This window comes from Ceratotherium simum, chromosome 16 (assembly GCF_057802395.1).
Source record: "Ceratotherium simum simum isolate JZ-2026a chromosome 16, ASM5780239v1, whole genome shotgun sequence".
In the NCBI taxonomy this organism is placed as follows: Eukaryota; Metazoa; Chordata; class Mammalia; order Perissodactyla; family Rhinocerotidae; genus Ceratotherium; species Ceratotherium simum.
In genome coordinates, this window is record NC_141915.1 from 24,668,643 (window position 1) to 24,682,105 (window position 13,463).

General features: G+C 44.4%; 1 protein-coding gene across 2 annotated transcripts in view; it reads left to right on the forward strand.

The window, feature by feature from the left end:
* LOC147914958 (uncharacterized) overlaps positions 1–12,906 on the forward strand; it is a 41,059-nt gene extending 28,153 nt beyond the window's left edge. For both annotated transcript variants that reach the window (XM_087440826.1, XM_087440827.1), the window contains 4 exons: positions 9,042–9,143; positions 10,762–10,869; positions 12,308–12,456; positions 12,634–12,906. In XM_087440826.1, coding sequence (XP_087296952.1) covers positions 9,042–9,143; positions 10,762–10,869; positions 12,308–12,456; positions 12,634–12,669 — 395 coding nt within the window. In that variant the 3' untranslated portion in view covers positions 12,670–12,906. The remainder of the gene's footprint in view (positions 1–9,041; positions 9,144–10,761; positions 10,870–12,307; positions 12,457–12,633) is intronic.
* Positions 12,907–13,463: the final 557 nt, after the last annotated feature.

Sequence of the window (13,463 nt, forward strand, 5' to 3'; positions counted from 1 at the left end):
CCTTTTGTAGAACCTTTATTCTGAATAAACTCTTGCTTGACCCTATCCACTCTGGGTCATTGTAACCATACAACATAAGTGCAGCAGTTCCTACAATCAGCGTCATCTTAACCAGGACAAACTAACTGATACCATGTCATTGGCAGTCCTCTTACTCTAGGTGATGGAGATGACAAGAGGGCAAAGAAAACATCCTGCCCTCCACACCTTTTTACTGACATCCTCCAGGCCAGGAGACCTGCACTCACTCATTGGGGTCTACTTCCCCTGCCACAGGCAAAGACAACCCTCCTCTCTGCACAGCCATTGAGAGTACAGCTCCTCTTAGGCTGTGGAACTGTACTGTGTTCTTATTATGTAACTCATTTGGTCAGAATAAATCGTATACTTCGAGTAAAGCACATATAATAACAGGGATGGGGCCTTCCAATCAGTTGAAGGCCTTAAAGGAAGAAGACTGAGGTCTCTTGAAAAACAAGGAATTCTGCCTCCAGACTGCCTTCGCACTTGAGCTGCAACATCATCTATCTTTATGAGAGAATCTTTCTTCTTGAGCCCAAGAAGGTGAAAACCTCTCACACCCCAACATGGATGACTTTAGGGTCTACAGATCAGTAGAGCATATAATTACTTAGAGTTTTGTAGGGTCACTGCTCTGGAGTAGAAGGAAGTCAATAGGCCATAGTAGAGAGAGTTAAGAATAAGTTAACTAAGAATACAATTTCATTTAGAGTGAAAGGAAACAATATATGGCTAGCCAGGCTCTCATAAGGTGTACCTTTGCATGGTCACTGCCGTGAAGTGCATTAGCGAAGATCTGAGATCAGATCTCTCTACCGCTCAGCCCTGGCTCCAGGTCCCACTGCAGGACATGGAATTGACCCTGAGTCAGTGCTTGGAAGGCAGCTCTGTTCACTACTCTTCCACTACTGATGCCCCAAGTATGCCACAGGCTTAGGGAATGACACCTAAACTGTAGGTACTGATTCCTCCCTTGTTCGAAGGTTGCACCTTTTACAAGGTCATGTCAAAAAAGCAATGGAAGCCAGGTAATGAATCACCTGCATCAGCTCATTGTCTTTTATGTGTGTGTCTTTCTGCAAACTTGAGATGTAGACAGGGAGCTTTAAGCAAATTCTATAAGAATTTGGTCCTGGGGTGGAGGTCATCAGCTAGTGATAGCAGCAGGCGCACCTGGGACTCATTGGTAGTTTGTTAAGCTGTGCAAGCTCAAGTGTATTCCATCTCACTTCGCCTCCCCGGATTTGGCATCTAGGGCTTGGAGTTTGATGCCTTAGAACCGTGGTTAAGTTCTCCTTCCGTGTATTACTACAATGTATAGCACAGCTGCACAACTTCAGCCTGGGTGGGGGAATGAAGGCACGTTAGCATTTATGGCCACATTTTCAGGGCTGCTGCATTGCATGACTCCAGAGGCGACTCCTCACATTGTAGTCCAGGGGAATAGCGCCCCCTGGTGCTGTGCAGTTTGCAGGCTCTGCAGCAATATGCATAATTGCACTTTGCTTGCTGACAGTTCTTGTGCAGGTGACTCCACTCCTCTTCTGTCTCCGTCTTCCCAGGTATTTCCAGGGATATCCCTCCTTGAACATGATAAACCCCTCTTCTTCTTCCAATCTGACTTCTCAGTCCTGCTCTGACCCTTGCAAGGCCAGTTGAGTATGAAAACTCACCAGGCACTCCTGGACCCAGGGCACTGTCTACTGATTGCAGTATCTTCCTCAAAACTCATAATACCAGTCCAATCATGAGTAAAACATCAGACAAACACAAATTGAGAGACATTCTACAAAATATCGGACCAGACGAGGCAAAGACAATGTCACATTCCAGAGGAGACTAATGAGTCGTAACAAATAAATGCAATGTGGTATCCAGGATGGATCATGTAACATAAAAAGGAAATTAGTGGAAAAACTAGTGAAAGTCAAATTCCGTATTTTGGATAATGGTAATATGCCAATATTGATTTCTTAATTTAGATCAAATTACCATGGTTATGTGTGATGTTAACAATAGGAGACTGGGTGAGAGGTATACAGGAACTCTCTGTATTATCTTTGCAATAAATTTGACAACTTCAATGAAACGGTGACATTTCTTGGAAGAAAAAAGCTGTCTGAACCCGTTATTGACTTATTGCCTCACAGCTCTCAATTTTCCCTTTACACTGTCCTGTGGAAATAGATCTGGCTATTTAAATATTTTTCCCTTTGCCAGACAGCAAGGGAATTTGTCAGTAGAGGGCCCTGGAGAGGCATTTCAGGAGGAAGCGTTTGCTTCCTGCAGCACCTGCAGCTTTGGCAGTGCTCAGCTCCTGCAGTGCTTGCGGCTTCTCTAGAGCTCAGCTCCTGCCCTGCATGGTGGCCAGCAGCACTCAATGACCAGCAGCTTCCTCCAGCATATGCCCTCACACCATGGTTGGGTAGAAGTGTGCCTCCAATGTGTCCAAAGCAAGTGGCCCCTCCATTGCTCAGCTCCTGCAATTCTCACCACCCAGTAGCACCCAGCAGCCAGGATCTTCCCTTGACACCCCTCTTGGGCAGCTTTGTAGCAAAATGACTCTGCTGAGACACTTCCATGTGAACAGCTTTCCCTGGCTCCCTAGAGGGTGGATTTCTGGCAAGTTCTGCTGATGCAGCACCAAAGTGATTGCCATTCAATGAACATGGCCATGCCCTCTCCAACGAGTTCTGGATGTCAGCCCCTGGGGTAAGGGGTGGGGTGGGCCTCATCCTTGGGCACTCTATCTCAGTCCTAGGGTTAGTAGCTTAGTTCCTTATATCTGCTACCCTGATACTCTCTAGAATTCCTTTACACCTTACTAGTCAATCCTTTGTTACTCTAATCCCCTGTTATAGTTAATCATTCTTTATTTGAACCTTACCCGGTTCATCTTCTTGTGTGGTGTCTTTCTCCCAGGTGGACCCAGGTTGATACCCTACCAAAGCTAACTCAAGAAGACCTGTTTAACCTGAATGGCTCTATATCTATTACAGAAATTAATTTAGTAGTTTAAATACTTTCTCTATAAAGTAAGAGGCAAGGTGGTCTGCTGAGTGTGAGGGACCGAAGGAGATTGAGGTTTGAGGAGAATGGACAAGGTTTGCAACAGTCCTTATGAAGAGTGGGAGCTTGTGTTGAAATTGTAGTGAAATTGCATGGCAGTGCTGAAGTGCTCAATGAAGTTGTTGATCATGAATTTATGGTGGAATCCGACCCTATTGGTTGGAACTCAGGTGCAGGGAAGGAGAAGGTGGATAGTTAGGCGCCTCCAGTAGTGGGATTTTGCCATCAGGTGCTATTAAAAGAGATCAGAGTTAGAGTCCTTTAGGGTATTGGCCAGAGGGTTAGAAAGGTGAAGGGGAAAGTCAAAAAATAAGGGGAACTGGAAGGGAAGGGGTGTTTGTACTGATTTACAACCACGTGGCTAATTGTAATGGAAATTTGGGTTTTATCTTGTCTTCCTAAGGTCCCAGAACCCAAGATATAGTCAAGGTTGAGGCAAGTTGACCTCAGGGATGGTACCTTCCATACAAGGCAGCTGGGACAGAGGAAAAACCAAAACTTGTTTACATACAATGTCTGGCTCTGCGATTTTTTGGACTAATTACACAGCAAGGGTTGTAATTTTATTTCTTCTGAACTTGTTAAGATGAGAAGAGGGAGGAAACGCCTTTCAATGGTACCCAGCATGAAGAAAGAGTGCCTGGCATCCAGGGACAGTTCTGCCCATCTCCCTCCCGGCACCTAGAGGACCTCCAAGTGGTGGATTCTCAAGTCCTGTGGGGGAAGAAAAGATTATCAGTCAGTTTAGAGGGATTCAGTGGGATATGATTGGGTGGGGCAGATTGGACAGAGGGTCCCAGGTCCCTGAAACATGATATGTTTCCTAAGCCCTCCTAACTGCATTTGCTGACTCCAGTCTTGCAACTCTCCAGGCTGTATTCCACATTTTAGGGGTTTTTCTTCCTTCTGTTAATTTTTAATTATAGAAATGATATATGAATGCCTTCTCCTTACCTCATTCTTATTTAAGATAAGACTAAAGACCTCTTGACTACCCAGAACCCCCAATTCCTAGGAGGTAGTGCTGTTATTATTTGGGAGGTTATTGTTCCAGAATTTGTCTGCATTTTCGTGTATATGTATGTATATATATATCTACATACCTATAAATGCACACATATTTAGCACTGCCTTAGGGAAGAGGGAGAACAGATATGTCCCTTAACAGTATCCTACAATGCAATATACTATTTAGACCTAGATCCTGATGCAGAGACAAAGTACTATAGAAAAAAAGTCATAAAACATGAAGCCAAAAATATCCGAGTTTGAATCTGTGAGGGAGGGGAAAATTTCCCCCTACCCCTCTTGGTTCTTTGGCTTGTCTAATAATCAAATTGACAGATTAACAGGACAAAAAGAAACATTTAATTTTGTATGTACAGAGACCCCATGGTATGGGACCTAAGAAGTTAGCAAAGCAGGGTGTTTTTTTGTTTGTTTGTGTGTTGTGTTGCCGTTTTGCTTTGTTTTGGTTTTTTTCTGAGGAAGAATTGCCCTCAGCTAACATCCATGCCAATCTTCACCTCTTTTTTAGTATGTGGGCCACCAGCACAGCACGGCTGCTAACAGAGTGGTGTAGGTCCACGACTGGGAACTGAACCACGGCGCCAAAGCAGAGCATGCTGAACTTAACTAGGCCACTGGGGCTGGCCCCAAAGCAGGCTGTCTATATATAGCTTTTTTTCGACAAAGAAATAATTATTTGTGAAGATTTGACAAAACAGAGGGGTGTGAACTTGGGGGTAGCAAATTAGTGAAGAAGTAGCAAAGTTTCTTTATACAGCTTTCTCAGCCTTGAATTCCCTATTGCAGGCAAGAAGGATGCCTTTGATGCTCCTGGAGTAGGAAGGATAGGGTAATTCACATGAGAGGTGAATTTCCTGCCTTCAGGGGAACAAAGGAGGGTCAGATTGTTCTTGCACTGGCTGTTTCTCCAGGAACTTGGATCAAAAATACCCAACATGCCACCTTGGCATACTCTTGGGAGATCTGCCCTGAGCCCCATCAAATCCCATTTATTAGCTCCGTGACCTTGAGCAAGCTATTTAATCTTGTTGCTTCTCAGCTGTGATGCTTAGTAAATAAAGCACCTTCCACACAGGGGTGCTGAAGTTACCTCTCCTCCTCTCTATCCATATCGACTTCTCCCATTCTCACTCTCTGTCTTTCAATCTGATAGATTTCTTTATTACACTAAGGCATAGCCCCCTTGTCTCAAAGAACTTGTCTGAACATCAAGCACTGCCCAACACCACACATGGTCTGTGTTTTTTTAGCAAAGTCAGTTGCTTGGAAGAGCACAAGATTCAAGGTTCCTACATGCTGATACTGGTCTTCAACTCTGGCCCAGTTCCCCGTCCAGGAGGGTAGAAATCTCAGCTCCTTTGCTTTGCTGCATCATCAAATAACTCTTCAAAAAGCAACATGAGGTTGTTTGGTCTCTTCCTCCCTGCAGTCCTCCTCACCCTCAGCGCAGAGCTCCAGGTGGTGGTGAGTCCAGGCTAAGACCAGCCCCACCCCCCCATTTCTCAATATGAAAGAGCCAGAAAGTGGGAAATCTAGGACTGATCATGTGCAGGATAAAAGAGGGGACGGAGGGGAAGATGGGTAAACATGGAGAACAGTCCACATAAGGAGACACTAGGGAGACACTGTCACTACCCATCACCACATCAGCCTCTCTGTGTCTGACTACATCCTCTCTTTTCACCAAAGCCAGCATCCCCTTCTGCACTCTCCAGGCCTCACCTCTTCCTCGGACCCTGCTCCATCACCTCCTGGGTCTCTCCTGAGAATCTGCCACCCTTTTCTCTCAATTGCTTCTACCACCAAACAGCCAAGTCTCCCCATTCTTGAGAAAACTTTTTTCTGAACCCTGCTTCTGTCTTCTGTGTCTCTTTCTTCCCAAGCACCTATCACTCCCAAGCCCTTACAGTATAGCTTCAGCCCCCACCACCACCATTACCACCATTACAATCACCACCAATACACTCCCACTCCCAATTCTAGTGGCACCAAACTTACTGGTTGACTATCTAATCATTTTGCTCGTTGTCAATCTCCTTGTCATCTGCAGTGTGTCACATTGTTCAGGTCTTTTCACTCCTGAAACTCGCTTCTCCTGTGGCTTCTCCAACTCTGTCTCTTCTCTTCCCTTTCTGTGTCTTTTACTTTCTCTTCTTTCTATGTATACTCCCTAAGCCTTATGGGCTCCTAAGTCAAGATGATTTCTCTGTTTTCCTTGCCATGTAATCAATTACCAGACTTTGTCAACTCATCTTACAAAATTTCTCCTACATCCTTTCCACCCACTGCCATCACCCTGATTACACACTTTTAACTCTCTCTCCTCTAAAACATGTGTTGTGTATAAAATTCCAGTCAGTTCTATGCATGAATGTCAGATTGTTCTTCCTAAAGTGCAGGTCCAATCAGGCTACTGATTTCCCCAAAATGCAAATGTGTTCTCTCATCTGACAGCCTCCCCACCTCTGCCTATGAAAGTCTCATAACCCTTGAAAGCCTCATTTTAATGGCTATTTCCACCATAAATATACTCGACATACTCAGTTGTTCTGGATGAGAGCAGTGTTTAGCAAAATTTAGGATGACAAGAGTAACTGGAGGATTTGATTAGTATGCATATTTTATTCCATAGCTCTGGGGTGGGGCTTCAGATTCTGCATTTTCAACAAGCTTCCAGGTGGTCCCAGTATACCTGGTCCACAGACCATATTTTGTGTAGGAAGGTCTCTGCCTGCACGTTAGAAACACCTCAGAAGCTTTTAAAAATGACCAGTGCCAAGTCCCTATGCCAGACCACTTAAATCAGGCTCTCTGGAGGTCTCTAGCTGTGTGTGTGTGTGTGTGTGTGTGTGTGTGTGTCTGTTGAGATAAAATTGACCGTTTTAACAATTTTAAGGTGTACAATTCAGTGGGTTTTCATATGTTCACAATGTTGTGCAACATCAACACTATCTAATTGCAGAACATTTTTATCACCCCAAAAAGAAACCCCATACCCATTAAGCAGTCACTCCCTGTTCCCTCTTTCCTCCAACACCTAGCAACCTTTCATCAGCTTTCTGTGTCTAAGTGTTTGTCACTCTGGATAGTTCACATAAATGGAATCATAGATATGTGGCCTTATGTGTCTGGCTTCTTTCAGTATTTTCAAGGTTCATCAAAGTTGTAGTGTCTATGAGAACCTATTCCTTTTTATGGCTGAATAATATTCCACTGTATCGCTATACCACATGTTAATTATCCATTCATCAGTTGATGGGCATTTGGGTTGTCTCCACTTTGTGGCCATTATGAAATAATGCTGCTATGAACGTTCGTGTACACTTTTTGAGTGAATATGTTTTCAGTTCTCCTGGGTGTATGCCTAGGAGTGGAATTGCTGAGTCACATGGCAAGTCTAAGTTTAATCTTTGGAGAAACTGCCAAAATGTTTTCCACAGAGTCTATACCATTCTACATTTCCATCAGCAACGTATGAGGGTTCCAGTTTCTCCAAATTCTTGCCAACACTTGTTGTTCCCTGGCACTTTTATTAGAGCCATCCTAGTGGGTGTTAAGAGGTATTTCACTGAGGTTTTGATTTGCATTTCTCTAATGACTAAGGAGGTGGAGCATTTTTTCATCTTCTTATTGGCCATTTGTATATCTTCTTTGGAGAAGTGTCTATTCAAGTCCTTCTCCCGTTTCAAAATGGGAGTGTTTGCCTTTTTATTGTTGAGTTATAGAGATTCTTTATATATATTCTGTATACTGGACCCTTATCAGATATATAATTTGGGAATATTTTCTTCCATTCTATGGATTGTCTTCTCACTTTCTTGATAGTGCCCTTTGATGCACAGGAGCCTTTAATTTGATGAAGTCTAATTGATATACTCCTTCTTTTATTGCTTATGTTTTTGGTATCATATTTTAAAAACCATTGCCAGATCGAAGGTCACAAAGATTCACACCTATGTTTCATCATAAGAGTTTCATAGTTTTTGCTTTTACATTTAGGCCTTTGATCCTTTTTGAGTGAATTTTTGTGTATATTTATGGTTTGAGAGTGTAGCCATCTTTGCAGATGCAGTGGTGGCAATTGAAATGGTCACGCTGGACTGCAGCAAATTCCAGAGAGGTCAGGGCTGGGCATGATTCCTGAATTGTTGATGGGTTTCTGCTCTGAAGGCCAACCATTAACCTCCCCCAAAAAAAGCCCAGCCATTTTGCCTCCCAAAAGACACTTAATATCCTGAAACATATAAGACCCCAGCAGAACCAATCCGAGAGCATACTGAATCCACGTGGGTATATGTGCATGCTGGGGCAAGCCAGAGAAGGTCTTTAGTCAATGTGGACTCAGGGCCAGGTCTGCCTGGGTCCAGTCCCAGCACCACCACTACAGCCCTGGCTGTGGGCAAGTCAGTTACACTCTCTGAGCTCCCGGTTCCTCATTTCTGACATGGGAACTATACACCTCTCAACAATTGTGGTTTTGTGCCACAGCCACACTCTGGAGTTGCTCGGTGAGTATGAAAATCCCTCTTCTCCTTCTGTTTTCCTGCTGATCAACAGCTTTGGCCAAAAAGCTAAAGCTTGTTTCTCTGAATTTACTTTATTTTCTAATTTTTATGTTTTTGTTTATTGAAGTTACATGCCTCTTGCAAATGTTAACATATTATAGATCTAAACAAAATGGGCAAAATCTGCCTACAGTTGCTTCCTCTTGAAATAATCACCCTTAGCAGTCGGGTAAACGTTATCTTAATTTCCTCTATGAATGTGCTAATACACTTATTTTTATATGATGTCCTGTTTCATACCCCATTACACTATGTAATACATACCAAGTACAAGTGAGCCCATTATCCTGACACCACCACACTCCCGACACCCACACCTGGGGCTTCCTTGTGTTCATGAGTCTCTTCTCATGTTAGGAATCTGTGTGGACCAATGCCGACGAAACAAGGACTGTGGGTCCGGACAGCGGTGTATCAGAAGGGGATGTCGTCGAATCTGCGCTCCAGCCCAGGGACCAGGTAAAAGCCCGCAGGCCTGCCCAGGTCTCCAAATCCCACACAACCCGGGGAGACTGTGTCTTAGCTCTGCCCACCTTCCGCTTCCTTAGGTGCTTAATCCCCATGGTCTCTGCTTTCAGGCTTGTCCTTCCTGAGGGAAGAGCATGTCACAGAGCTCTGTGTCCCAACATTTGAGCACAGAACACTCCTCTCTTATTTTGTTATATAAGGAATGCCTGCTCATTACGGAAAACAAGAAACACTAAGAAAAAAGATAAATTATCCATAATCTCAGCACCTAGATAACCATTTTAAAGAAGAGCTTCCATAATCCATCCATACACACAGCTATCTACTTTTTCAGAGTTAAGAATGGGTTAATGTTTCTTTTGTGGTTACCACAGGCCTGGCACTGTGCTGAGTGCTGCGAGATAATTAAGGAGAGGTCTATGTCCTTAAAGATCTGACGTAATCGTTATCAGGGCCGTCAGTCAATTCTGACACCTTGAGACCCTGTGTGCAGCAGAGCAGAACCCTGACTGGTCTTTTTGTGCCATCCTCTCAACTTCCGGCGCTGTATCAGACAGTGCTCCACTGCTGTTCATGGGGTTTTCATGGCTAATTTTTGGAAGTGAGTGGCCAGGTCCTTCCTAGTCTGTCTTAGTCTGGAAGCTCTCCTGAAACCTGTCCACCATGGGTGACCCTGCTAGTATTTGAAATGCCATTAGCATAGCTTTCAGCATCACAGCAACACGCACCACCACAGTATGACAACCGACAGATGGCTGGTGTAGGTGCCTGACCATGACATGACCCCGGGCCACAGCAGTGAAATCCTCGAATCTTCACCACTAGGCCACCATACAGTAATAGAGACAAACAGATAAACCCTCAAAAATCAAGGAGAGTAGCATATTTATATGATTATTACAAACATGGAATCATGGCATCATCCCTAATCAATAAATACAATTCTACCTCACATTTTAAATGGTTTCATTGCTCTCCAATTTAGGGATATGCCTTATTTTGCACCCCTTCTTCTCCTCTTACACATTGAGATAACTTGTCACTTTGGGCTACCTTTTAATAACTAGTACAGGACAAATGTCGTTGAGCTAAATCACATTTCTTTGGGTAAATTCCTAAAAATGGAATGGCCGAATATACATTTGAAAACTCTTGTTTTATATTGCTAAACTGCCTAACAAAGATGCCTTTCGGCACCAAAACATTATGCAGCCTCACCCCACATACTTGTAATTAGTAGACAAACATCTTGGAACATTTTATGTACATATGTGTATGTGTTATTGATGTGCTTCTGTTTATATTTGTAAAAGCACAGAGAAAATTCCAGAAGGAGCCACAAGGAACCTCCTGGGAAGGTAGAAGATAGATACCTTCAGGGAGGAGGACTTGATGGGTTGAGGGAAAGGGATTCTTACTTTTACTTTATATACTGGAGTACTTTTTGTCTTTTAAAAAGAAAAATGTATTACATTTAAAATCATGAAAACTATGTAGATATCATATCTACATATTTTGAATTGAACTAAAGTTTAAAACAATAACCCCCCTCACAGTCCTCCCCTGCTCTCCTGCCAGGCTTAACAGTTTTCAACTGAATTTTTTCTAGGGGCAGGTGCCTGTGTGGACCGATGCCGAGGAGACCGGGACTGTGGTGTAGGACGTCGGTGTGTCAGCAACGGATGCGGCCATGTCTGTCGGCCAGCCCGAGACCAGGGTAAAAGCAGCAAGCCCTGCCTTCCATGTCCCTGACCCTCTGAATGCTAAGCCCTGCCAGGACAATGGCTACCAGGCCTGTGCCCAGAAAGAGAGAGATGGTGGCTACAGTTGGGGCCAGTGCTAGCCTCCTGAGAATTAGAAAAGATGCTCCTTCCTCCAGGTGTAGAAGACCATGAAGGCAGATTAATAATATCTGGCTATAGAAGTATCTGTAAACTTGAAAAAGCTGGAAATACTCTTAAAGCAAAAATTAAATATCATTAAGGAACCCAATTATTCCTCACCAAGGGCTGGAAAGAACATGGTTATGGACAAGTTAGCCTGTATCTTACACTCAAACACGTGTTCACACTGACGTGAAACCCACAGGTCCGTTCATTCATTCCACCAATATTTACACCTGCCCAGGCTGATTCTTGCCAGCAGTGGCTGGGAGCTGCTGTTTCACCGTAGAACCTTCATTTCCTTCTTTCTTGACTGAAAGGCTAGGATTGATCGAAACCACTACAAATTTGGTGGGAGCATCGAAGTGGACTGGGAACTAGGCAGGTGTGGCGGAGATAGGACTGAGTGTATCATCCAAGGAACAGCTTGCTGACACACCTCTACATTATCTCAGGCTCAAGGGCCAACCTTAGACTTTTTGCAGGGTGGGGTGAGGGGGGTGGAACAATAGGTAAGGGAATCCCACAGATGAAGTAGTTCTCTCCCCTGCATACATTAGAGAATTATAATCCACCAGATCTACTTCACTTGACTATGAATAGGGGTAGGTGTAATAGCCAGCCTGCATTTTCACTGCCCCTAACTTGATAGGGTAGGTTATTTTGGGGGTGAAATATAACAGAAGTTCACCGACATCAACATGCATAAGAATCCTCTGGAGTTCTTATGAAACTACAGATTGCTGGAACACAGTCCCAGAGTTCCTGCATCAGTAGGTCAGGGGTTGGGCTCAGGAATCTGAGTTTCTAACAAGCTCCCGGGGGATGCTGATGCTGCTGGTTCATGGAACCCACTTTGAGTAGCACTAGGTACAAGGTTGACGTTCTCTTTGAGGCAGGGAGCGGGGGCAGGCTGTGGGACTCAGTGTTAATTGGCACCTGAAGGCACAAAGAATTGGTGAGAGGTTGGCTCCATTTGTGATCTGGGATTTAATTATCTAGTCCCAGAAGAAACAAAAAGAAGGGGGTTAGCAGCAGTGTGATCTCCTCTTCTCCGAGGATGCTGCAGCTGCTGGCCATCGGTACGTTTTCCCATGGACAAAACAGTACTGTGTGCATTCAAGGTTGAGAGGGGGGAGGTTTGGGGGTGTCAAGAAGGGAAGAGGCTAAAGGTCCACCAGGGACCAAGGCACTTCAGCCCTCTGTCAACACCAGGTCCCGCTCCCTCTACAGAGCCAGTCTGGGTTCTGGAAAGGCTGTTTTGTTTTTCAGACCGATCAAGACCTGGAAGTTGTCCAAGGCTGCCTCCAGGAACTGTTGGACTTTGTGCTGAAATGTGTAGAGGAGACTGGTCTTGTCCCAGGGGAGAAAAATGCTGCAGCAACGGTTGTGGCCACACCTGCCAAAATGCTGTTCAAGACGTGAGTATAAGATAGAGAGCTGCTTGTGGGAAGCATGGGTCCTGCTGGCCCTTACAGCACAGAAGGGACCCCACCCGCCCCTCTGCTCACTGAAGGCTGAGTGGCATGTGGACAAAGCTGACTGATAGCAAAGAGTAGAAATTTCTGGAAGATGTCATGATTATCTTTGTGTTTTAGGAGGAAGACTTCCTTATCCGTTTGGATGATAAATGAACCATAGCCTCCTTCAGTGACCATTCCCAAATGTCATCTTTAGTCCAACACCTGGCAACAGACTTTCCTACTGTCTTTTCCTGGCTTCTCTCTATTCCTGGAATCCCCTGTACCACAAAATGAGGATCTAAAACAACTTTCGCTTAAGTGTTCAGTTCTGGCATTTGTTTGAGAAATCACGGGGTAACTCCTTTCAAAATTATCCTTCTCCTGAATAAAATTATTTCTCTGGCATTATCCAACCTGACTCATTATTTCTATGTAAGATTCTAGCTCACTGACATTAGTACCTCCACCTCCAACTAGTATTTAACCGCACCCCACAGAACCTGTTTGTTTTCCATTATCCATCTCCCCTCATATCCTCTCTGTCCCCCATATCCTTACTCCTCATATCAGATATTTATAGTCACAATAACAATGTATAACAAGCTACCCCAAAACTCACTGGCTTAAAATAACAATCATTCTCCCAGATCTGTGAGTTGGCTAGGGGGTCAAGTGTTCTACGTTGGGCTCAACTAGGCAACTCTGCTGCTCTTGGCTGGACTCACTCATGCATCTGAGGGTGGCTGAATCAACTGGGGTTGGCTGAGGCGACTTGGCTCCATCCCACCTATTTCGTTCTTCTCCTAAGCCAAAGACCAGTCCAGGTACTCAATACTGCCTGGAAATCTCACCACATTTCCCCAGAAAAGTCACTTCCTCCCTTCCAAGATGACTCTTTCATACTTCTTGTCTTCCCTCAAATCTCCATCTCATCTACCTCTCACTCCAAACTCCACCATGCAGGT